This window comes from Gopherus flavomarginatus, chromosome 2 (assembly GCF_025201925.1).
Source record: "Gopherus flavomarginatus isolate rGopFla2 chromosome 2, rGopFla2.mat.asm, whole genome shotgun sequence".
NCBI lineage: Eukaryota > Metazoa > Chordata > Testudines > Testudinidae > Gopherus > Gopherus flavomarginatus.
In genome coordinates, this window is record NC_066618.1 from 260,353,778 (window position 1) to 260,380,797 (window position 27,020).

General features: G+C 45.2%; 2 protein-coding genes across 3 annotated transcripts in view; one reads left to right on the forward strand and one right to left on the reverse strand.

The window, feature by feature from the left end:
* ERICH5 (glutamate rich 5) overlaps positions 1-27,020 on the forward strand; it is an 801,722-nt gene that overhangs the window by 443,761 nt on the left and 330,941 nt on the right. The gene's annotated exons all lie outside the window — the stretch shown is intronic.
* Positions 1-27,020, reverse strand: part of STK3 (serine/threonine kinase 3) — a 285,970-nt gene that overhangs the window by 99,853 nt on the left and 159,097 nt on the right. For both annotated transcript variants that reach the window (XM_050941016.1, XM_050941015.1), the window contains one exon: positions 25,455-25,650. In XM_050941016.1, coding sequence (XP_050796973.1) covers positions 25,455-25,650 — 196 coding nt within the window. The remainder of the gene's footprint in view (positions 1-25,454; positions 25,651-27,020) is intronic.

Sequence of the window (27,020 nt, forward strand, 5' to 3'; positions counted from 1 at the left end):
AGAATCCACTTACCCCTTCATATGATCTCCAAATGACAAAAACAGGCAAGGCAAAGCATAAAATGGTTTAGTCCTGCCTTGATAGAAGGCTAGACATCACCTGACATCTAATGTATGGAGATGCTGCTCTTCCAGAGATAAATGGGAAAGAACACAGGTGCAAATGAAATGAGAAATCACTACAGACACAAATTTGGGGTACGGTCAAAGACATTTTGTCCTCAGAGAATTCTGTATAAGGAAGCTCTGCCATCACAGCCTGCAACTAACAGACTTTCCTTGCAGATGTTATTGCTACCAGGAATGAAGTTTTCTGACACAAAAGTGGAAAGGGACAAGATGCAAGGGACTCAAATGGAGGTCCCATTAAAGCTGCTAGGACCATCTTAAGTTCCCACAGAGGAACGAGCTCTTGGACCGGAGGATGGAGACGAAGCCCTTTTAATAATCTTGCTACCATGACATTGGAGAAGATTAATCTTCCCTGAATGGGGGGATAAAATTCTGATATTGCTGCCAGATGCACTCTCAATGAGCTAAGTGCAAGTCCCAACAACTGAAGGTGCAGCAAGTATTCCAAGATGTCCTGGACAGAAGCCCGGGTCAGTTGAATTCCATGGCCAATGACCACACCGAAAACTGCTTCCATTTTGCTGAATAGGCCATTCTGGTAGAGGGCTTTCTACTGTGAACCTGTTAAACAGCCCTCAGAACACTGCTCTTCCTCATTTGGGCATAAAGCAGCCACACCGTGAGATGCACGGAGCTGAGCCCGGGATGCAAGGTGCAACTGATTCTGTGTGAGTATGGAGAAGAACAGGTTTGAGGTGCTGAATTGATAACGCAAGAAGGTCGGAGAGAACCCGCATTCCCTTAGCCATACGAGGGCAATGAGAAGGAGCTTGGCCCAATCCACCTCCAACTTGAAGATGACCTGGGGTATGATTGGGATTGGAGGAAAAGTGGGTACAGGAGAGCCAACTATCGGTTGAGATGGAAAGTGTGAGACAGGAAGCCTGGACTGAGGCCCCCTCCAGAGCACAGCAGATGACATTTTCTGTTGTATCTCATGGCAAACAGATTGATCATCGGAATGCCCCGTGCTGCAAAGATGACTTGGAAGACACTTGTCTTCAGACGCCACTTGTTCGAGAGAAAATTCCTACTGAGATGGTCTACGAGATTATTCTGGATCAATGCAGAACTGCTGCAACCTGACTACCTCTTGGCAGAACACCCAGGGCTGTGCTCCCCCTTGCTTGTTAACATAATACATTGCAGTGGTATTGTTAAGTTTGTGAACCACTGAGCAAATGCAGTGTAAGGTCACTGTGGGAAAGGACTTTCTCTCTGGACCTGCTCCTCAGTAACCAGCCATCCACATATAGAAAGAAGTAGATTCCTTTATTCCTGAGGTACACAGGCACCATAACCATGTATTTGGTAAAAACCTAAGGGGCAGCTCAGAGGCCAAAAGGAAGCACCATATACTGAAAGTGGCACTCCACTATAACAAACCAAAGGAATTTTCTGTGGCATGGCAAAATTGCCACATGAAAGTAGGTGTCCTGAAGGTCCAGAGCAGCAAACCAGACATTCTGAGACAATGCAGGGAGGATAGTCAATAGAGTGACAATTTGAAACCTTGTGTATATGACAAAGGTCAAAAATGGGTCTTACACTTACCTTGGATTTGGACACCAGAAAGTACTGGGAAAATAGAAGCCCTGGCCCCGGTGTTCCAGCGGAACCTTCTCCATCACTCCCAAAGCCAGTAAAGACTGGACCTGCTCGAGGACCAGTATCTCATGAGAGGAGATACTGAAAAGGAACAGGGTGGAAGGGGGAGGGGCATGGACAGAACTGGATGGCATAGCCTGATCTGATCATGCTTAAAACCCAACTGTCAGTGATGGTCAAGCCCCAAGCATTGTAAAAATTAGCCAGCCTGTCCCCAAATGGAGGAGATGGGGAGAAGGGAGAGACAACTGGAACACTGCACTGGACCAAGGAGTCAAAATGAGCGCTCGGGGGACAGCGGGGAAAGCATATTATAGACTCATAGACTCATAGACTCTAGGACTGGAAGGGACCTCGAGAGGTCATCGAGTCCAGTCCCCTGCCCTCATGGCAGGACCAAATACTGTCTAGACCATCCCTGATAGACATTTATCTAACCTACTCTTAAATATCTCCAGAGATGGAGATTCCACAACTTCCCTAGGCAATCTATTCCAGTGTTTAACTACCCTGACAGTTAGGAACTTTTTCCTAATGTCCAACCTAAATCTCCCTTGCTGCAGTTTAAGCCCATTGCTTCTTGTTCTATCATTGGAGGCTAAGGTGAACAAGTTTTCTCCCTCCTCCTGATGACACCCTTTTAGATACCTGAAAACTGCTATCATGTCCCCTCTCAGTCTTCTCTTTTCCAAACTAAACAAACCCAATTCCTTCAGCCTTCCTTCATAGGTCATGTTCTCAAGACCTTTAATCATTCTTGTTGCTCTTCTCTGGACCCTCTCCAATTTCTCCACATCTTTCTTGAAATGCGGTGCCCAGAACTGGACACAATACTCCAGTTGAGGCCTAACCAGCGCAGAGTAAAGCGGAAGAATGACTTCTCGTGTCTTGTTTACAACACACCTGTTAATGCATCCCAGAATCATGTTTGCTTTTTTTGCAACAGTATCACACTGTTGACTCATATTAAGCTTGTGGTCCACTATGACCCCTAGATCTCTTTCTGCCATACTCCTTCCTAGACAGTCTCTTCCCATTCTGTATGTGTGAAACTGATTGTTCCTTCTTAAGTGGAGCACTTTGCATTTATCTTTATTGAACTTCATCCTGTTTACCTCAGACCATTTCTCCAACTTGTCCAGATCATTTTGAATTTTGACCCTGTCCTCCAAAGCAGTTGCAATCCCTCCCAGTTTGGTATCGTCCGCAAACTTAATAAGCGTACTTTCTATGCCAACATCTAAATCGTTGATGAAGATATTGAACAGAACCGGTCCCAAAACAGAACCCTGTGGAACCCCACTTGTTATACCTTTCCAGCAGGATTGGGAGCCATTAACAACTACTCTCTGAGTACGGTTATCCAGCCAGTTATGCACCCACCTTATAGTAGCCCCATCTAAATTGTACTTTCCTAGCTTATCTATAAGAATATCATGAGAGACTGTATCAAATGCCTTACTAAAGTCTAGGTATATCACATCCACCGCTTCTCCCTTATCCACAAGGCTCGTTATCCTATCAAAGAACGCTATGAGATTAGTTTGACACGATTTGTTCTTTACAAATCCATGCCGGCTATTCCCTATCGCCTTACCACCTTCCAAGTGTTTGCAGATGATTTCTTTGATTACCTGCTCCATTATCTTCCCTGGCACAGAAGTTAAACTAACTAACTATTGACTAGCCAAACTATGGTCCTGAATGCCTCCTCCTTTATTGGGGAGGGAAAGGCTGCCCAGATGTGCACTGTGAACAATACTTCTGCTGCTGCTGTTGATCACCATAGTCATGCCTCTGCACTGCCAGCATATACACCCCCAAGGTCAGATAATGGAGAATGGGAGGAAGAAGAATCCGGCCTGGACACCGAGGAGTCCCAAGCTTCCAGGGACAAAGGTGGAGCCAGCCCTAAGGGTGCGAGCAACTGTTCTGACTCTTCATAGCCCAAGCTGGCACTTAACAGTGGAAATGATACTGCTGGCACTGAGTTTGCCTCTGTTATTTCTGGTGCCAGAAGCGGTGTCAACCCCAAAGCCAGCAGCAGTACCACAGTGACCAACAGTGCCAAAGTGGAGAGTGGTGAATATGGCCATGGTAACATCAGCAGTCCTGACAGCAGGACTGCTGAGGAACTTCCCAGTGCCAAGGAGGTGACTTGTGCTGAGCCCAGCACAGGCCCCACTTCCACAGACTGTGAAAGGGAAACATTGGAGTTCAGTGCCAATAGAACCACAGGATCAATGGCCTGCCCAGCCAAAGGGACTATAAACAATGCAGTCCTGGCAAAGTCCTGGACCAAGGGAGAGATCAGGTCAGAAAGGAAGAGCAGGTCTGTTGCCTCCTGATATGTCGCCAGCATGGAAACAGCTCGTGCTGGACTCAACGGATGCCCCGGGGCCAGAATCGGAGTTGATGGCACAGGATCTCTGACCTCTCTGTGCAGTACTGAGGAGCAGCAGTGCTCCATCCCGCATGGTGGCATTCACACCTGGAGGAAGCACATGAGCCCTCACACTACCTAGAGCAGCCACAATTGATCTTGTGTGATCTCTTCCTCAGCACACTCAATAGGGAACGACTCCTCTGACTGTTAGGTGAGGCACCAGCTCCAAGACATGAAGCGACAGGGTTCTCGGAACCTGAGGGGCGACCTCCAAAGGCCTTGGTGACAAAGCAGCTCACCTGCATGGCCTATTTAAGCAGGTGCTTCTTTAGATTAACAGCCTGTGTCCATTTGGTGAACAATCTGGGGAGCAATTTGCAAATGGAACATTGTTCCTTGACGTGGGCTTGGCCTATGCACAGCAAGCACTGTTGCAAGGGGGTTGTTGTGGATCCCACCCCCCAACACAATGGACAGTGTTAGGGAATAAGCAAACAAATGCTAATTAACAGTATACTAAGGGTACTAATTAACCATATACAACTAGAAAAGTCACTAACAACTGGAGAGAATGTGAGGTTAGAAACCACACAGAGCTCCAACTCCAGCCATGGGCAGAAAGAAGGAACTGAGGGGGGTCAGAGCGGCGCCACCTCATTTAGCGAGTGCAGGGGGTATGGCCACAAGGTGTAAGCGCTGTCCCCTATGAGTGCTGCTAGGCAAATTCTCTGGCTTCGACACAATGAATGCACACACAACTTTGTGGAATACGCGGCTGCATCTACTCGAAGAAGAATCAGTGGTCCTCACACTTACCTCAAAATGAAGACAATATATTATTTCTGAAGGAAAACACAGACATGCCCAGTTTCAAATGAGTTTATTATTTTAGGGGGAGCAGTTTGTGACCCCTCCATTTATGTTGCCTAACATTTCCATTACAAAAGATTATGATTATGTCTTCACTAAGGTGACCACAAAAGGGCAGAATTACGAAGCACAGGCAACCATATATCTGGCATTTCCTAACTTTTGAGTGCTTGACCTTGCAATTTAAGCAATATGTAGTTTTTTAGATACAGATGGTGGATGGTTTTTTGTTTTTGTGTAATCTATATATACAAAATGTAAATTTTTCTGATAATTAAAAGAAAATCCACATACTCTGTGGACCACCTGAAAAAATATTCACAAACCTCTTGAAAGGGCCATGAACTCAAGTTTGAAGATTTCTGTATGAAAGAATTTTGTTTGTTTTAATACACAAATATAGTTTTTGCTTTCTGAAAACAAGACCTGTAAAACTGGCTCTATTAACTTTTGATCTGCTTTTCCACCTAGTGGAGGAAAATAAAATCAATGACATCACTATAGTAAATCCATTAGCCCTTTCTAGGTTGAGTTTACAATACCTCCACTTCATGCACAGTAAAGTGAGAATCCATGTTAAGTACATACTCTGCAATAGCTCATGAATCAGAGCTGTCAACATGATTTTTCCCAGAGAGGTTCTTTGACATGTAACTTAAAAGCACTTCCCATTTATAAAAAACACTACCACAAAAAGCATTAATGAGCAGTCTCGTTAGCAGTCACAGCAGGGAGACCAAGGATTGAATGGGCCTGGACAAAACAATTACCTTCTCATTTTAAGAACCTGTATATGCCAGAAACATTACTCAGCAAACTGATGTCTGACACAGACAAAACCTTTGGACCAGAACAAACAATGTTCAATAAAAGTTCAGTAAATGTCGTTAAACCATTCCAAATCAATGAGAAGAAAATGGCTGTGCAGGAGCTCAGCACCTCTAAATATTAGGCCCATAATGTATGGATTTCCTGGCTGATTTTTTACAAACTGGTAATTAATTAATACTATTCCCAGAGCTGTACAACATCGATGCTGAAACATTGAAAATTGTGAAAAAGATGAGAACAATAATCAGAGAATTTTTAACAGACATCTTTAACTATGAAAGAGCTATCTGAAAGACCAAAAACTCATTATAGCCCCAATTCTCATGTACAGAAATAAGCTAGACTCATCAGGAAACTGGAGATGGATTGGTCTGACATAGGTAGTTGGATAATCTTACAAGCCATTTAAGAGATCATTTGGAAAAGCAAAACTCAATTAAGAACAGCTAACAAGCTTACAGGAAAGGAAAGTCATGCCTCACTAACTTTTTGATATTCTATTCTATTACAACAACAATACACAAGGGGGTATACTGACATCACTTGATTAGATTTTCAGAAAATGTATAAGTTCCACATTAGAGGATAACATCTATGCTGCAGAGCCACATATTAACTGGAATGTTGGCTCTCTCTATTAAATACCAACTTAAATGCAGGAAACAATAACATGCATGAACATCTTTCCCAGTTAAAAAGTGGCTTCTTGTGCAGTTTCTATTGTAAAGATTAGTGCTTGGAACCCTAACATTACAACATTAATTCCATAATATATATGATAGTCAAGAATGTAGGAAACTTTTCAAAATGGCAGGAAAACATGCCTTGAAATTTCTGAAATTGTCAGTAATATTTCTGTAGTTACAGAATTTTTTTCTGAAACATAAGTTACTAGTTTTATTTTTTTTATTTTATTTTTTGGTAATAAATATGAATGGAATGCCCTGAACAAAACTGATAGGTTCTAAAGAGCTAATTTATAGGTAGCATTGACTCATAGGTACAATAGATACAATGAAGCCTAAGCAGCTCCTAGAACCAACAATTAGGAAAATAACAGGCTTCAAGGAAACCAGTGAATCCCTAAAACTAAGTGTCTGCTGCAAAAAGCCTTTTCTTTCTTATCAAAAATAAAATTCACTCCTTCCCAGACTCTTATTTCCTTAATTCACCCTTATTTATTTGCCCTGTCTCCTCTTCCTCTTTTCCATGTTAGCTTTTTAGGTTCCAATTCTGCACTTGCCTTTGCGCAGGAAGACCACAATGGGGAGCCTCACTGAAATCAATAGGGCTCTGTGTGCAGGTGCCTGCCCATGCAGGGCTCATTGTAAGATCTGGGCCTGAGACTGTAATAAATCTGATAGCAATGAGTTTCATCTCTTACACTGAACGAGGAACTTGACAGAGATTTGTTCTTAAGAGTTTTCAAATCAGCAGTTCAACATTTCTACAGGGCTTTCAAGTGTCAGCTTCCTACTAGAGACAGGACTGACTGACACCAGTGTGACACAATCTGATATTTAGGAGGGCTTGGAAGTGCTGCACCAAGTTTTCAACCCAGTGACCCAAGGGGTTTATTATTCAACTAGGAGGACAGGCAAATCCCTGATTAAAGACCAGGTCCTACAATCTGATCCACTAGGGACCTCAGAACATAGATGACATTGCAGGATTAGGGTCTAAAAGTTTTAATTCTTAAAAAGCACCTACCCCAACCTCTCCTGCATCTTGCATCCCATTAGTTTATTGCCCTCTTCCCTTTATTTTTACAGTACCAACACCAAGTATGTGGACACTATATCAAGGTTAAAGCAATAATAATAAAAAACAGAGTGAGGCCAAATGGCAGAGAGAGAGAGAGAGAGCCTCTCTGCCAACCCAAAAGAGGGCAAATGTAAAAATAATAAAGAAAATTATATGAAAAAGAGAAAGTAAAACAATCAAAAGTGAGTTCACTTAAATAGAAAGGTCTGACCCTGAGCCTTAAAGATAGCTACAAAGGGACAATAAACATGCTCACGGAGAATGTTCTGCATATAGGGGATCTCTGAAATGAGATCAGATGAAACTTACATATGAGAATCAAGGGCAGTCTGGTCAGCTATATTGCCTCAAATCTTTTTTCCTTCCTTTTAAGTGGATATGAACAAAAGGCATCACTCCCTGCTCGTGAACATGTACAGATGTAGAAGGAAAGAGGGCATAATGTTATTTATTGCTGGGTTGTGTACTGTATGATGGGGTCAGATGACAGGCCTTGTTTTGTTCCCGATCTCAGCTTTATTTGGGCACAATTCCCTGTTTGTGAAAAAATATGTTTTTAATTATTTTTTGTCAAGGCTCCCAGAGGCCTCTGAGCATGGGCACCTATAAATAAAAACTTATTATTGTTACTTATTTTGTCCTTAAGCAGGGAAATAAAAGGCAGAGGGAAACAAATATGGGAAACTAAATGTTAGGAAAGTTTAAAAAAAAAATTTGCCATAAGTGTTTTGCATCTCTAGGATTTAAAAAAACCAAACCTCTCCTCTCAGTCTAAATAACTCTGCCACTGTTAGTAACAGTCCCTGGCCCATGCCCAAATAACAGAGGATGGTTTTGCAGTTGGGTTTGCGACGCACTCATGTAAAAATCTTACTTATTGCAGCAGGAACAGTTCAGTTAAACCAAAACTTAAGAAGGGTAGGTACAGCTGGAGCTCAAAACTCAAGTATGACGCAACTCAGTGAAAGCTGAAAGGAAGCTGAGATCTCAAGACATTGAATTCTACAAACAAATCTGTTACAAATGTAGTCATGTAGAATGTACATCCTTTGTATAGTACAGGAAAGCTCGTACAGGTTAGGAGAACTGAAAAAAATACTATCTGAACATTCTTGGCACTAGTGTGATGAGATAGGCAGGGAGTGGTAGGATGGTGTTTGACGGTGCTACAATTTTATACTCAGTGTGACAGACCCAGACCAGTGGGGTACAGGAGTCTGGTAGAGGGCAAATATACTGGTCACTGGATGAGTAGTTTTCTGTTCCCTGAGTGACCAGAGCAGGGGCTGCACTAGAGTAATCAGGAACCTGCTAGAACCAATTAAGGCAGACAGGCTGATTAGATCACCTGCAGCCAATCAAGGCAGGCTAATCAGGGCACCTGGGTTTAAAAAGGAGCTCACTCCAGTCAGGCGAGGAGGAGCCAGAGGGGAGGAAGTGCGTGTGAGGAGCTGGGAGCAAGAGGCACAAGGAGCTGAGAGTGAGAAGGTGTGCTGCTGGAGGACTAAGGAGTACAAGCATTATCAGACACCAGGAGGAAAGTCCTGTGGTGAGGATAAAGAAGGTGTTTGGAGGAGGCCATGGGGAAGTAGCCCAGGGGGTTGTAGCTGTCATGCAGCTGTTACAAGAGGCATTATAGACAGCTGCAATCCACAGGGCCCTGGGCTGGAACCCGGAGTAGAGGGCGGGCCCGGGTTCCCCCCAAATCTCCCAACTCCTGATCAGACACAGGAGGAGTTGATCCAGACTGTGGGGAAGATCACTGAGGTGAGAAAATCTGCCAATAAGCGCAGGACCCACCAAGGTAGAGGACGAACTTTGTCACATCACGAAGAAGAATGCATGAAAGAGGTGTAGGAATTATGCTGCATAACATCACAACGAAGACCCTGGTGGCTTGACAGTCAGTGAATGACAGAACAATAACAGCCAGGCTGGAAACAAGACACATCATGTGTACAATAATCCAAGTCGATGCGCCAGTAAACGCAGCAGGGAACAGTGGAAAGGGTACACGCTGCAAGCAGGTGCAGCAAGTATTTGATTACCTGTTTAGCCATGACATCAAGTTGATGATAGGCAACTTTAGTGCACAAATGGGCAACAACTCTACTGGCTGGGAAGGAGTCAGGCACAACAGTGGAAGGCATCTGAATTGATAGTGGAAAAGCCTCATGAATCTCTGTGGCACAAACACCATAAACGCAGGAGAAAATATCTTCTAGCACAAGAGGATTCACAAGCTCACATGGAGATCAGACAATGTGACTGTCAACCAGAAAGATCATGTGTGTATATCTAAGAGATGGGCTTCTTCTTTGAGGAATGTCAGAGTCAGCACAGGAGCAGATGTTGGCTCAAATCACTATCTTTTAGAAGCCACATTACAACTTAAACTCAAAAAGATCACAAAGATGGACAAAAGAGTGTTACAGCAATAGAGAAGTTCAAGGACAAAGAAACAAAGATCAGATTCCAGACTGCACTCAGTAACTATTGCAATGTTTTTACAGGACCAGACTGATGAAAGTCTGGAGGACAGATGGTCAAATTGGAAGAAGACAGTAGTCGAGTCAGACTCCAAAGAAAGCAGAAGGATCCATGGATCACATATGGAACATGGGCAATGACTGACAAGCGGAAAGCTCTGAAGACCAAAAAGCAACAGCGTAAGACACAGGCAGAACTCTTAGAGGTGGATGAAAGATACAGAGAGAAAAGCAGAGAAATAAAGAAGAGATGCAGGCAAGATAGACATGCCTGGTTCAGGAGAAGGCTGCAAAGGCAGAAGCAGCAGCACAGAGGTGAGATGTCAAGTAGCTCTATAGAACAGTGAAAGAGCTCTCAGGAAGAACCATACCACTATGGTGATGCCCACCAGAGACTCTCATGGACAGATTGAAAATGCATGAAAAGCAACCCAGATGATGGAAAGAACATTTCCATTTCATATTGAACTGTCTAGGGCTGATGATCACACATAGATTTGAGAGAAATGCCAATCCCAATTTAGAAATAGAAGAGGAACCAATGACACCCAATGAAATTAAAGTACATATCAAAGGCCTCAAACAGGGGAATGCTCCTGGGGTTGACAGTTTTTGATTTAGAAGCTAAAAAAACTCTGTAATGAAATATGAGTGAAAGAACAAGAAGTATCAGAAGACTGAAAAGATGGTATCATTGTTCTGCAGTTTCTCAAACTGGAATTAATTTGCAAACTTGACACCATCAAATTAGGCCTGAATAATGACTGGCAGTGGCTGGATCACTACAAAAAGTAATTTTCCCTCTGTTGATACTCACACCTTCTTGTCAAGTGTTGGGAATGTGCCACATCCATCCTGACTGAATTGGTCTCATTAGCACTGACCCCCCAATTGGTAAGGCAACTTCCATCTTTTCATGTGCTGTATATTTATACTTACCTACTGTATTTTTCATTCCACGCATCTGATGAAGTGGGTTATAGCCACTTAGTGAAAGACAGTATATGGTGGGTCCACCGTGAGCGCTCGAAGCTCGGAGACTTGTCTGGCTGATGTAACGGCTACGAGGAAAACTGTCTTCCAGGACAGGTACAGCGGTGAGCAAGTTGCCAACGGCTCGAATGGTGGGAGCATAAGTCTGTTTAGGACTAGATTGAGGTCCCAGGTAGGGGCGGGGCAGCGTACTTGGGGGTATAGGCGCTCCAGACCCTTGAGAAGCCTAGTAACTATAGGGTGCGAGAACACGGAGCGGCCATTCTCTCCTGGGTGAAATGTGGAGATGGCCTCCAAGTGTACCCTCAAAGAAGATACCGCCAGGCTCTGCAGCTTAAGAGACCAAAGGTAGTCCAGGATGGTAGGGATTGAGACCTCAGAGGGAGTAACATTCTGCGTTGCGCACCAGCAGGAGAAACGTTTCCACTTGGCCAGATACGTTGACCGAGTGGAAGGCTTCCTGCCACCCAGGAGTATTTGTTGTACCAGAGCAGAGCAGAGCAACTCTGATTGGTTTAGCCACGCAGCAACCATGCTGTGAGGTGAAGGGCCTGCAGGTCTGGGTGGCGAAGACTGCTGTGGTCCTGAGTTATGAGGTCTGGGTGGAGTGGCAGGGTAATTGGGTTGGTTATTGACAGGTCGAGCAGCGTGGTGTACCTGTGTTGTCTGGGCTAGGCTGGCGCAATCATGACTAGGTGCACTCTGTCCCTGCGGAGTTTTAGCAGGACCTTGTGAACCAGCGGGAATGGTGGGAAGGCATAAAGCAACCGGTGCTTCCACGACATTAGGAATGCGTCCGAGACCGATCCCGGTGAAAGACCCTGAAAGGAGCAGAACATCTGGCATTTCCTGTTCGCATGGGAGGCGAACAGGTTTATGTGGGGAAATCTCGACTTCTGGAAAACCGAATGAATAACGTCCGGCTGTATCGACCATTCGTGACACAGGAAGGATCTGCTCAGTCGATCCGCCAGAGTGTTCCGAACCCCTGGGAGAAAGGACGCTACCAGGTCTATCGAGTGGGCTATGCAGAAGGCCCAGAGTTGGGTGGTCTCCTGACAAAGGTGGGAAGAGCGAGTCCCTCCCTGCTTGTTTATGTAATACATAGCCGTTGTGTTGTCTGTGAACACTGTGACACAACGGCCGTGTAAATGTTGCTGAAACGCCTGGCACGCCAGGCGGACCGCTCTCAGCTCTCGGACATTTATGTGAAGCGCCAGTTCCTGCGGTGACCAGAGGCCTTGAGTACGAAGGCGTCCGAGGTGAGCCCCCCCGCCGAGAGATGACGCTTCTGTTGTCACGGACAGTGAGGGTTGGGGGGGATGGAACGGTAGCCCCGCACACACCAGGGAGGGGGTCAGCCACCAATCTAGTGCTCGGGGGAATGGTGACTATTGTGTCTATTGGGTCTCTGCCCGGATGGTATACCGAGTTGAGCCAAGTTTGGAGAGGACGGAGACGGAGCCTGGCGTATTTGGTCACGAATGTGCAGGCAGCCATGTGACCCAGGAGACCGAGACAAGTGCGAGCCGAGGTCGTCGGGAAGTTCTGTAGACCTCGGATGATTGTTGTCATTGCCTGGAACCGCAGCTGTGGTAAGTAGGCCTTGGCTAGACTGGAGTCCAGGGTAGCTCCTATGAAGTCTAACCTCTGTGTGGGAACCAGAGTGGATTTTTCCGTATTGATCATCAGGCCTAGACGTGTGAATAGGTCCCTGACAACGCCCACATGTTGTGTGACTCGTGTCTCGGAGGTTCCTCTGATGAGCCAATCATCCACATACAGGAATACGTGTATCCGACGTCAGCGGAGGTATGCGGCAGCTACGGCCATACGCTTCGTAAACATCCTTGGGGCCGTGGAAAGGCCAAAGGGGAGGACTGTAAACTGGAAGTGCTGACGGTTGGCTACGAAGCGAAGATACCTCCTGTGTGGAGGAAAAATGGCGATGTGAAAGTACGCGTCCTTCATATCGAGGGCGGCATACCAGTCTCCAGGATCCAAAGACAGGATAATGGACCCCAAGGAGACCATGTGGAACTTCAACTTTATCATAAACTTGTTGAGTCCTCACAGGTCTAGGATAGGCCTGAGGCCTCCCTTTGACTTGGGGATCAGGAAATAACGGGAGTAAAACCCTTGCCCTTTTCGTCTTTTGGCACTTCCTCTATTGCTCTCATGGCGAGGAGCTTGAGCACCTCTTGCAGGAGGAATTGCTTGTGAGAGAGATTCCTGAAGAGGGACTGGGTTGGAGGGTGGGAAGGCGGGGCTGAAACGAATTGGAGGTGGTATCCATGTTTCACCGTGTGTAGGACCCAGAGGTCTGAGGTTATCTGGGACCACGTCGGGAGGAAGTAGGAAAGACGGTTGGAGAAGGGGGAAAAAGGGATCCTGACCTGAAACTGGTACGCCGTCCTCGGGCGTACCTTCAAAAGGCGGACTTAGGTCCCGCCAGTGGTTTGGAGGGACCATGGTTTTGGCCCCCTTGGGGTCCTGACTGGTGTCTACGCCCACCCCGCCAGCACCGTCTGCCAAAGTCTTGTCTATTTCAAGGCATAAAGTACAGGCAGTGAGTCTGGGGACAGAAAGGCCTGCGTTGGGTCACAGGTGTATGGATGCCTAAAGAACGCATGATGACTTGATTGTCCTTCAGGCTCCGCAGTCTAGGGTCGGTCTTTTCTGAGAAGAGACCTTTACCATCGAAGGGTAAATCTTGGATGGTATACTGCAGCTCCAGTGGGAGGTTGGAAACCTGTAGCCAGGAGATGCGTCTCATGGTGACACCCGAGGCCAGGGTCCTGGTTGCTGAGTTGGCCGCATCTAGCGAAGCCTGGAGGGAAGTTCTGGCCACCTTTTTCCCTTCCTCCAAGAAGGCAGCGAATTCCTGGCGGGAGTCTTGGGGAAATAGCTCTGTGAACCTACCCATCTCCGCCCAGGTGTTATAATTATAGCGACTCAGCAGGGCTTGCTGATTCGCCACCCAGAGCTGTAGGGCGCCAGCTGAATAAACTTTGCGGCCGAGTAGGTCCATTCGCCTAGCCTCTCTTGACTTCGGGGCTGGCGCCTGTTGGCCATGGCGCTCCCTCTCATTGATGGATTGAACAACTAGTTAGCAGGGAGGAGGGTGGACATACAAATACTCGTACCCCCTAGAGGGTACCATGTATTTACGCTCGACTCCCTTTGCCGCAGAAGGGATGGAGGCTGGGGATTGCCATAAGGTGTCGGCATTGGCTTGGATGGTCCTGATAAAGGGTAGGGCCACTCTGGTGGGGGTATCTGCCGACAGAATGCTCACTACAGGGTCCTCGACCTCCGGGACCTCCTCCACCTGGAGGTTCATGTTGAGTGCTACCCTCCTGAGGAGGTCCTGATGGACTCTGAGGTCGATTAGAGGAGGGCCCGAGGAGGACGTTCCTGCCACCGCCTCATCTGGAGAGGAAGAAGAGGAAATGCCGGGGACGAGTGAGTCCTGTGTGGCCTCCTGGTCCTGGGCCGTCTCCTGCTCCAGTGATACCGGGGAGACTGATGGGTGAACTAGTGCTTTCTCCATTCCAAACGGAGGAGGACAGGTAGCTGTAGCCTCTGGTGCTTGGTGCTCTGATGGAGCAGAGCGGGACGGGACTATTGGAGCGCCTTGGCCTGGTGGTACGCCCAAGGCGTCCAAAAGGACCACTGATGTGGGCCTTGGTCCTGGGTCTGGGCCTCTTGAAAAACTCCGGCTGGCGCATCTGAATCGCCATCTTGAGCATAGTAGCTGTCCGCGTGGGACGACATCGAAGTGTGTCTGGATGGCCATGGAGGAGCGGAGAAGCCCTGGGCAGAGGTTCCAGCAGACCTTATTCTACTATGTATCGGAGACCGGTGCCGGGAAGCATATCGGTACCGGGAGCGAGTTCGGGACCTGCAACCAGAGCGGTGCTGGGAGGCCGACCGAGATCTTGAAGCTCGGTGTCATGATCGGCTATGGGAGACACAGTGCCTGAAGCAGTGCTGAGAGCTGGAACAGTGCCGAGAGTAGCGGGCCAGCGAACGGGATGCTGACTGGTGCCGTGAGTTCGACCGGTACCGAGGAGGGGAACGGTGCTGGGACTGCGAGCGGCGTTGGGAGCGGGAGTGCCATCTGGACCTGGAACGTCTGCAGGACCGCGATCGTGAACGGTGCTGGTCTGCTGTGCCAACAGAGGATGGTCTTATCAAGGCCGGTTTGCCTATTGATTGTATTACCCGCACCGGCAGTGCCGGGGGTGGAGGCAGTGTCGACTCTGTCAAGGCAATCAGATCCCTCGCCTCTGAGAACGTCTCCGGCCTGGATGGTATAGTCAGCTCTACTGCGGCTCGCGCCGGGGAGCTAAAAGGCGCCAGACTCGATGGCCCTTGTGGGACCGGAATCGACGGTGCCGACGTTGTCAGTGCCGCAGCAGGTGTCGGTGCCGGTGCCGGGTGATCCAACTTAGACATGCTCTCTAGCTGCGGTCCGGGCAGCACAGAGGTAGCAGGAGTCTTAGCCTTTCTCGACCTCGGGGAGAAGGAGCGGTGTGGGGCCGACTTCGGTACTGGCGACGGCCGGTGCTGAGAGTGTTAGACAGTACTGGCGCGGTCTGGTGCCGAGGAGGCGTTTCTGCTAGTCGACTGGCCAGCGCTCGGTGCCAAGGGTGGAGGGGTGAGAGCCGCCTCCATCAGGAGCTGTTTAAGTCTGATGTCCCGCTCCTTTTTTGTTCATGGCTTAAAAGCCTTGCAGATGGGGCACTTATCTGTTAGGTGCGATTCTCCGAGGCACTTCAGACAGGAGTCGTGTGGATCTCCTGTCGGCATCGGCTTGTGACAGGCTGAGCATGGTTTGAAACCCGGTGAGCCGGGCATGGGCCCCAGCACCGGGTGCGGGGAAGGGGCTAATCCCCAAACCCCTCTAACTATAGTGGACTAACTATGCTATAAACAAATACGCTAAGTATAACTATATAAAAAGGATTATAACTATATAAACGATAAAGAACAAGAAAACTATGAGTAGCCAGGGAAGTGGAGGTCAGCTAAGCCACACTCCATTGTTCCAACGACCGACACAGGCGGTAGGAAGGAACACAGGGATGGCTGGGTCGACAGGGGTATATATCCGGTGCCATAGCTGCGCCACTCCAGGGGGCGCCCAGCCGACCAGCCGAGTGTTGCTAGGGTAAAAAGTCTTCCGACGAACGTGCACATGGCGCGCGCACACCTAACTGGAATGGATATGAGCAATCACTCGAAGAAGAACTGTCTAATATTCTGGTGTCATAAGAGGAAGCTTTGGAACAAATTGATAAATTAAACAGTAACTAGTCACCAGGACCAGATAGTATTCACCCAAGAGTTCTGAATGAACTCAAAAATGAAATTACAGAACTACTAACTGTGGTATGTAACCTGTCGCTTAAATCAGCCTCTATACCAGATGATGGAGGACAGCTAATACGACACCAATTTTTTTAAAAAGGTTCCAGAGGCGATCCCAGAAATTACAGGCCAGTAAGCCTAACTCCAGTACCAGGCAAATTGGTTTAACTATAGTAAAGAACAGAATTATCAGACATATAGATAAACATGATTTGTTGGGGAAGAGTCAACATGGTTTTTGTAAAGGGAAATCATTCTTAACCTATCTATTTGAATTCTTTGACAGGGTCAACAAACATGTGGACCAAGTGATCCAGTGGTTATAAAGTACTTGGATTTTCAGAAAGCCTTTGACAAGATCCCTCACCAAAGGCTTTTAAGCAAAGTAAGCAGTCATGGAATAAGAGGAAAGGTCCTCTCGTGGATTAGTAACTGGTTAAAAGATAGGAAACAAAGGGTAGGAATAAATGGTCAGTTTTCAGAATGGAGCTATGTAAATAGTGGTGTCCCCCAAGGGGTCTATACTTGGACCACTACTGTTCAACATATTCATAAATGATATGGAAAAACAGGTAAACAGTGAGATGGCAAAATTTGCAAATGATACAAAATTACTCAAGATAGTGACGTCCAAAACAGACTGAGAAGAGTTACAAAGGGATCTCACAAAACTAGGGGCCTTGGCACCAAAATGGCAGATGAAATTCTATGTTGATAAATGCAAAGTAATGCACATTGGAAAATATAATCCCAACTATACATACAAAATTATTAGGTCTAAATTAGCTGTTACCACTCAAGAAAGAGATCTTGGAGGTCTATAAAATCTTGACTGATGTGGAGAAAGTGAATAAGGAAATGTTTTTTACTTCTTCACATAATACAAGAACTAGGGGTCACACAATGAAATTAATAGACAGCAGGTTTAAAACAAACAAAAGGAAGTACTTCTCCACACAACACATAGTCAACCTGTGGAACTCTTTGCCAAGGGATGTTGTGAAGGACAAAACTATAACAGAGATCAAAAAAGAACTAGATAAGTTCATAGAGGATGGCTATTAGCCAGGATGGGCAGGGATGCAACACCATACTCTGAGTGTCCCTACCCTCTGTTCACCAGAAGCTAGTAGTGGATGATTTGATGATTGCCTGTTCTGTTCTTTCCCTCTGAAGCACCTGGCATTGGCCACTGTTGGAAGACAGGACCCTGGATTAGATGAACCATTGGTCTGACCCTGTATGGTCATTCTTATGTTCTTATGTAGGTTAGAGGGTGGTTCCGGCTACTGACTTCCCTTCCTCTATCAGGGTTGGAAATAAGTAAAGTCCTGTTGTGGGAGGCTGTTGGCGAATCTGTCAAACTTGGCATAATTCAGAAAATCATATTCAGCCAACTGCTTGATAATTAGCTAGCCTGAACTGAAGCCTGGAGGACCAGTAGATCTAAGCATTTACACTCTGTCTGTGGGGATAGATCTGAGATATTGTTGCCTGGACCTTTCTGAAGTGGCCAGAACCACCAACAAGTTGGGAGCTGGGTAAAAGAACAGGAATTCTGAATCCTTAGCCAGCACATAATAAGGCCTCTCCACTCCTTTGGGGGTAGGAGTACAGGTGGCAGGGGTGTCTGTCACACTGTCCTAGCCAACTCCAGTATGGCCTCTGTGTGGGGACTTTGAACAGGATGCTGTGTTCTTTGAGACAACGCACTTCCTGGAGCAGACGTGACGGTGGTGAGATGTCACCAAGCAAGGGCGCACTGGCGAACTAAGCTAATTCTCAGGACAGCCAGCAGGAGGTGCCACATCGGTGAGTTGAACCCTGTCACAGCCTCATTGACCAGAAGGGCAATTCTTGTAGGTCTTCAGAGGCATGGAAAATGTCCAAGCACTTGTGTTAGGAGTCCTGAATCTCCTCTCATGGCATCTGAAATTCCCCAATGACTCTGCAGAGAAGGTCCTGGAATTGCCAAAGTAATCCGGGGGGAGAGGGGTTACTGAGGTCACCACTTCATCAGGTGATAATGATGGTAATGTGGCTGGTTTCAACGGAACTTCCAGAATTGGAGTATAGTACTACTACTCCTCTATTGGATCTGGGGGTAAATGTAATGGTTTCTTCGAAGGAGAGGCAGGTGGCAACTCCCTGGTGTATCCAATAGATTTTGAAGGGGGATGCTAGTCCCAGGGTCCCCAGTATGGCTGATAGGTGATCATGGGGGTCCCCAAGCTATGGGCTACAAGTGTTTCCAAGTCAGGTGAAGTGGCAGTTGATTCCAGGGCCGTGTGGGTCTCCTGGGAAATGAGTAAGGACAGTACAGGAGGAATGGTTCCTCTGATGGTTCTGAATCTCTTGAGGAGGAAAAGGCTGACCCAGTTTCCAATGGCAGTATCGCTGGTACCATTGGAGAGGTCTGAGTTGTGAAAGGGGTGGGGGGCGCATAAGATCTGTCCCACAGGCAGGTTTCTCAGAAGAGATGTGAGCTCCCTGGAAACAGAGAGTCCCAGTGGAGCAGGGGATTCTGGATTCAGGAGAGCAAAAATGTCCTGTGGTATGGCTATGGATCTAGACCTCTCAGGTGTAAGGGAGACTTTTTCTATTCGGGCCAGCAATGATGATGGTATCTGGCAGTGGTCAGTTTTCACCAGTACTAGAGGGACCCGGGTCTTATGAGGAGCTGGGCACGGTGGTACCAACAGAGCACTGTCTGGAGCCAGCGGAAACCCACATTTCTGTGCTTTCTTGTCAAGCCTATGGGACTTAGGACAATCTAAGTCCTCGTGGACTGAGCTGGTGGATTTGCTTGCAGGCACATCTGATTTCTTTGAAGTGAAGTGGACAGAGAGGAAGACTTAATCCCATGCTCATGAGAGTGCTTCCCAACTAGGCTCCGCTGTGGTGTCTGTGGATTCTCTGGCACCAGAGTCAGACTTTGCAGCAGGAGGCTCACTCCTTGCTGATTCAGGCTGATGTACAGGTAGGGTTCCCCGGCCTCGGTTTGTTTGGGGTCTCATGGCCATCTCCAGGAGATATTTACAGAAGCAGAGTGCCTACTCTTCTTGGGTATGGCTAGGGAAGGACTGGCAACTACTGCACTGAGCTGTAATGTGAGCTTTTCCCAGGGAATAGAGGCTGTGTTGATAGTTGTTGGTGACCAAGAAGGATCATGTGCAGGAAATGCAGAGTGAAGCCTGGAGTTTTGGGCATAGTACAGTACCCGGATGGAATACTGGGTTGTGGGGGGGAATCCCTCATAGCCTAATCTAACTCTAAAAGGTACTAAAAACTATTAAAATGACTAAATCTATACAAGTTATTAAGAACTATTAAAACTATGAAATATTTATTACATTTAATACTGTTTTTCAGAATGACCATAGCTGAGGACCATAAAGTTCCCAACCTGAACCATGTGATGGTGAGAAGGAACTGAAGAGGTGATTGACCCGCCCTGCCTTTTATCACTTCGATCAGAAGCACAAGGTGAGCCAGGGCACATGCATGGACCAGTGAACACTACTTTCAAATTCTCTGACTCCAGGCACATGGTGCACGTGCATAACTCAAAGTGGAATACAGTAGGGACCATTACTTTGAGAAGAGGGTTCCTTGTGCCCTTTCCCTCCCTTGCAAATGCACACAAGGGCTGGGCACAATTTGACTCCAACTCTGTATATTCCAATTGTGCCTATTCTCTTTTTCATGTATAATTTCTTTCCTATAAAACCCTTGAACAGCCCCTCATAAAGCCCCATTAGACTTTTATTTCTCACTTTTTCAAATGGAAGTCTGTTGTACATTAATTATGGCATTCTGCAGAAACCTCTGAACATCATTTACATTCTTAAGGCTCCCTCCAGTCCAGATTTCTTTCCAAGAGACTGAGAGTTGCAGAGGATCTGCATTCTTCCCAAACAACGCAGCTGACCCTATTCCTAGTAAGAAGTTCCTCTTTGGATGTAGCTAAGTAATTGCCTTATTGGCACTGGGCAGTCTCCCAAGCCTTCCCTTTTTCTGGATGGGTTGAGGTAGGGTGAAGGTCACAGACAAAGTGACATAGGAATAACACTGCATTGCGGTTAGCCAGGGAAGGGGACCATGAAGTCCAAAGCTGCCGCTTGTTGGCTAGCAATCCCAAAACAAAGGTGCAAAGAATCCTGTGGCACCTTATAGACTAACAGACATTTTGGAGCATGAGCTTTCGTGGGTGAATACCCACTTCGTCAGATGCATGTAGTGGAAATTTCCAGGGGCAGGTATATATATTCAAGCAAGCTAGAGATAACAAGGTTAGTTCAATCAGGGAGGATGAGGCCCTGTTCTAGCAGTTGAGGTGTGAAAACCAAGGGAGGAGAAACTGGTTTTGTAGTTGGCAAGCCATTCACAGTCTTTGTTTAATCCTGAGCTGATGGTGTCAAATTTGCAGATGAACTGAAGCTCAGCAGTTTCTCTTTGAAGTCTGGTCCTGAAGTTTTTTTTGCTGCAGGATGGCCACCTTAAGGTCTGCTATAGTGTGGCCAGGGAGGTTGAAGTGTTCTCCTACAGGTTTTTGTATATTGCCATTCCTAATATCTGATTTCTGTCCATTTATCCTTTTCCATAGAGACTGTCCAGTTTGGCCGAAGTACATAGCAGAGGGGCATTGCTGGCATATGATGGCGTACATTACGCTGGCGGACGTGCAGGTGAATGAACCGGTGATGGTGTGGCTGATCTGGTTAGGTCCTGTGATGGTGTCGCTGGTGTAGATATGTGGGCAGTTAGCATTGAGGTTTGTTGCATGGATTGGTTCCTGAGCTAGAGTTACTATGGTGCGATGTACAGTTGCTGGTGAGAATATGTTTCAGGTTGGCAGGTTTTCTGTGGGCGAGGACTGGCCTGCCACCCAAGGCCTGTGAAAGTGTGGGATCATCGTCCAGGATGGGTTGTAGATCCCTGATGATGCACTGGAGGGGTTTTAGCTGGGGACTGTATGTGATGGCCAGTGGAGTCCTGTTGGTTTCTTTCTTGGGTTTGTCTTGCAGTAGGAGGCTTCTGAGTACACATCTGGCGCTGTTGATCTGTTTCCTTATTTCCTCGTGCGGGTATTGTAGTTTTGAGAATGCTTGGTGGAGATTTTGTAGGTGTTGGTCTCTGTCTGAGGGGTTAGAGCAGATGCGGTTGTACCTCAGTGCTTGGCTGTAGACAATGGATCGTGTAATGTGCCCAGGATGGAAGCTGGAGGCATGAAGGTAGGCATAGCGGTCGGTAGGTTTTCGGTATAGGGTGGTGTTAATGTCACCATCACTTATTTGCACCGTGGTGTCTAGAAAGTGGACCTCCTGTGTAGATTGGTCCAGGCTGAGGTTGATGGTGGGGTGGACGCTGTTGAAATCGTGGCGGTATTTTTCCAGAGTCTCCTTCCCATAGGTCCAAATGATGAAGACGTCATCAATGTAGCATAGGTAGAGAAGGGGCGTGAGCGGACGGGAGCTGAGGAAGCGTTGTTCCAGGTCGGCCATAAAAATATTGGCGTATTGTGGGGCCATGTGGGTGCCCATAGCGGTGCCACTGATCTGGAGATATATATTGTCATCAAATTTGAAATAGTTGTGTGTGAGGATAAAGTCACAGAGCTCAGCAGCCAGTTGTGCTGTGGCATCATCAGGGATACTGTTCCTGACCGCTTGTATTCCATCTGTGTGTGGGATGTTCGTGTAGAGAGCCTCTACATCCATGGTGGCTAGGATGGTGTTTTCTGGAAGGTCACCAGTGCATTGTAGTTTCCTCAGGAAATCAGTGGTGTCATGGAGATAGCTGGGAGTGCTGGTGGCATAGGGTCTGAGTAGAGAGTCCACATATCCAGACAGACCATGTGGAGTGGAAATCCATCAACCTCATGAAGAAATTTGCATGCTCCAAAACGTCTGTTTGTCTATAAGGTGCCACAGGATTCTTTGCTGCTTTTACAGATCAAGACCAACACAGCTATCCCTCTGATACTTGACACCATGCAAGGCACTGGATTTCCACTCCATACGGCTAAATGCATCAACCTCATGAAGAAACTTGCTTGCTCCAAAACGTCTATTAGTCTATAAGGTGCCACAGGATTCTTTGCTCCTTTTTCAGATCCAGACTAATACAGCTACCCCTCTGATACAAAACAAAGCTGTCACCCAAGGAGAAGAAGAAGAAGAAGAATCATATTGTCCTAGAGATTCTATTCCTCCCTTTGCTCTTTAAAAGCTAGTGATCAGAGGTTCAGGAAGAATACAGAAGGCTGAAAAAGTCTGTTGAAGAAGAGGAAGCTGTCATAAACAGAGTGTTAAGGGTTAATGTCTCTTATACCTGTAAAGGGTTACAAGCAGGAAACTGGACACCTGACCAGAAGATCAATCAGAAGACAAGATACTTTTAAATCCAGGTGGAGGGAAGTTTGGGTGTGACTTCTTTGTTTTTTGTTCTTCTCTCGGAGGGTCTGAGAGAGACCAGACATTACTACAGGCTCTCTAAGTTTCTTTTCAAATAGAAGGTAAAAACCAGGCGGTTTAGGCTTTTTAATTGTTTTACTCTATTTGCAATTGTGGATCTGGCTGGTTAACTTTTATATGTGTAGTTGCTGGGAATATTTTGATTTGTATTGATACTGGGGGGAAAGTCTCTTTCTGGTGTCTGTAAGCTATAGGACCCTGTATATTTACATCTTGAAGTTACAGAGATAATTCTTTACTTTTTCTTTCTTTTATTAAAAGATTTCCTTTTAGAGAACCTGATTGATTTTTTTTGTGTGTTTCCCTTGTGTTATTCCAGGGGATTGGGATAACTCACCAGGACGGGTGAGGGAGACGGGAGGAGGGAGTGATAAAATCTCTCTCTGTTTTCCTTGAATCTGTTTGCCTCTTTGTGGAAGGGAAGGGAGATGCTTCTCTGTATGGTGATTTAAGAGGTTGGATCAGTATCTCTCAGAATAGCCAAGGGAAGGAAATTCTGGGAGAGGGAGAGGTGGGGGAATGGCTTATTTCTCCTTGTTTTAAGAACCCAAGGGATCTGGGTTCTTGGGATCCCCAGGGAAGGTTTTGGGGGGACCAGAGGGTATCAGGCCCTGAAAAATTCCTGATTGGTGGTGGCATATCTGACCTAAGCTGGTAATTAAGCTTAGGGAAACTCATGCTAGTATCTCATTCCTGGACTCTTAAGGTTTAGATTTGAGAAAGAAGGCTATGACAGAAGCTACCAGTAGAGTTAAGAATCCCTCTTGCAAACTGCAAGGTAGGCTTAAGCCATCACAACTTGCTACTGGGATTACTTCAGAACTAGGATTGCAGTAACTGTTGCAGGCTGCATGTCTCAAAGAGTAGAGAAAGGAGCTGAGCATGGATTAGGAATTGCAGCACATACGAGATGAGGAACTCATTGTATAAACTCTCATTCCCCAAATAAGTCTGCAATTCCCAGCACAAATCTTGGGGGGAAGAGGGGATTTGGCTTTGCACCCTACTCTGACCTGTTCTTTTGGTAGGCTGATCATCTGCATGCGTGGATTTTTGAGTCTTAAAAGGTTTGGAAGGCCACATATCAATTTTTTCTTGAAAAGAATCCTTACTTTGTAACATTTCTACCCATAAGAATTTACTCAGGATGTTCCTTTGCTCCCTCAAATTTGCTTTTTTTTAAATTATCTGATACCTTTATACTTATTACTACTCTGTTCCATAACATGTTACATTTGATTAATGCAGGACTACTTGCACTAAGCCGCCCCATTAGTCTCAAAGTTTATAAAGCAAATACTGTTTCAGCATCAAAACAAATTAAAACATGTACTAAATGTTTTATGGGGTTAATCATCTTACTGCAACTCATCGCTCATCAATAGGACTGTTTATTATCTTACATTTGAAGAGAGAAATAAATCTCCAATCTACTATAAGCTACACCACAAATACATAAAATGTAATCCTGCCTTGAATTTCCAACCAAGCTTGCATAAGTCACAACAAGTTTTTCTAGCTTCTTTACTTTCTAACTTCACATTTAATATAAAACATTTTACGCTGTTTTAATTGTTCACTTGTTATCTGATCATTCCTTTCAGTTTACCAGACTCTCGCTTTATTTTTTTAGACTTAACACAAGGTTCTTGCTCACTAGAAATGATTCCTTGCATTCTGCCACAATAGGATCCAAACCTTAGAAGTGTGAAATTCCTCCTGCAAGGTGCTGAGCAACTTCAACTGCTAGCGAAGTCATTTAATATATGTTTCAAGTTACTGGAATGCAAAAGTGCTCGGCACCTCACAGATTCAGGTACTTACATATGGTTTCGGATACTCTCACTCACGTTGAATTGTACCTTATTAAACAAATAGTCCCTTTACAGATGTTCTTATGGAGTGAAGGTCATACACAACATGAGTCAGGGTATCAGAATGTATCATGAAGTCACTATTTAACAAGTGCAGATTACAAAGATTGTATCATATTTTATAATTTTGTTCCCTAAAAAAACTAGTAATTTTTCAGTTTTTCTACTCTTTTAAGGGCAGGTCCAAAGCCTTTTGAAGTCAACTGGAATCTGTCTGTCAATCAAAGATGACAATACTTAAATAAAATATGCTAATTGGCCCCAATATTTTCTGGATATACAACGTGAAAAAAAAAAAGCATGAACCCTATCCTGCAACTGGATCTGTGCAGACAGACTGCAGTACCCATACAGAGTCTCTTGAAGTCAATCAGCCCATACACAGGCACAGAGAATACTTCTGCACGGATCCAATTAGAAGATCAGGATCTTATTAATTAGCTTTATCTCATAATTACTACATTTCAGTTTAATTTCAAGAAATTCATCCAAATAAATGTGGGGCATGAGAGAAAGAGCAAGATACAGTTTATAAGGACTATATGTTAAAAGCAGTATATACAGTGTTTAAATATTGATACCATAAGGCTGTACACCCTTGTGCAATATGGAAAAATAATTCTTAATCGAAAAAGGAAATAAATAATTAACATACTTTTCATAGTCCCATCTTCTTCTTCCTCATCATCATCACTATTTATCACCATAGTCCCTAAGTCTGATTCTAACATGGTACTGTTATGTTCAATCATTGTCTGGGCACTTTCACTCATTGTGCTTGTGGCCCTCATTGTGCCAGCACTCTCTGAATTAGTTTTCACCATGGTGTGGGAGTCCAGCTCGTCTTCTTCCTGAAAACAAACATTAGGAATTATTTGCAGAAAAACATTTAAATGAACAAGCCAAAAGTTAATAGTTTAGGTGCCTTATTTCATTAATTTTGCAACCTCCGCTGACTTTTTTTCAATTACCTTTAATTTTTGTAGACCTCTGTCACGTTTAAATTGAGAACCTATAAAATATTGTTGTTTTCAAACAAGTGTCACGTCTGCTAAGTTGGCCTTTAGGACCCACTAAGCCTATTTCTAGTTCCTACCCCTCAATTCCCTTTTATATAAAAAAGGGCCAGTTACCTTGCAATAGACCTCAAACAGGTATGTTGATTATCCTCCCCTATTGTCCAATATTGTGTATAGTGTGTGATCTCAAGGGACAGGAGTCAGTTAACTATGAGAGTTAGAGGGTCCTTGAGAACTGTTTGAAGAGTCCACCTCAAAAAAAGAGGGGCCAACTAGGCTTATTTGTATGTATTTATTTTTTTAACAGACTCTTTCATGATAAAAAGGCAAGAAGAAAATGTGTTGATACTTTGTAGAAAAATATCTGCTGAGCAGATGCTTCAACAGTATAGAAAAGAACTAATTCCAGCAAGGGCTACAATAGCATTTTCAATCAGTGGCAGTAATGTGCCAGGAATGTAAAACAGGGAACTGATGATAATCCAGTTTATGAATCATATAATCCATATGGAATACAAATATTTGAAAACACTATTAGGAATTCTACTCCTTTTCTGAAGTCAGATTTAGAATATGTGCACATCACCGCAATTTAAAGAATAACATGGTGTACTGTGCATTAAGTTCCACTACATGGATAAAATCTACTATCCAAAGAAAATCTGAGAGTTCAAATATGCTTCTTGTTGATTATTCAGAAAAATATCTAATACAAAGACTCTAATTTCAAGCACTTCCTTTTAAATGCTAATACTATCCTTTGATTTTCAGTCCTCCTTGGGGAAAATACAAATCAGTCAAATATGCCTATTTTGCCTATGTCATGGCATAACATAATTTGAGTTCAGGAATAGTCACCAAAGAACAATCCCGAATGAGGGAGCCAAATACCACTAATTAGAGCTATACATAAGGGACTGCCCTGTGAAACATGTTTTTTCCTGAGAAGAGAAAAATATTATTTATTAGGCACAGATAACGGGTATGGTGCTGCATATGACAAAACAAAACAGTTACGTTTTCAGAAGAAAAAACTGTATTTATAAATGGAAAAAGAAAACAAATAATATTCTGCCCACAGAATTACATTCTATGTTTGTACAGTGCCTAGCACAATTGAGCACTGAGCCACATCTTTAGGGACCAGTCTCTTTATCCTTGTTGAATGCCACCACGTTAACTTTTCTCCTGTCTATGGTAGC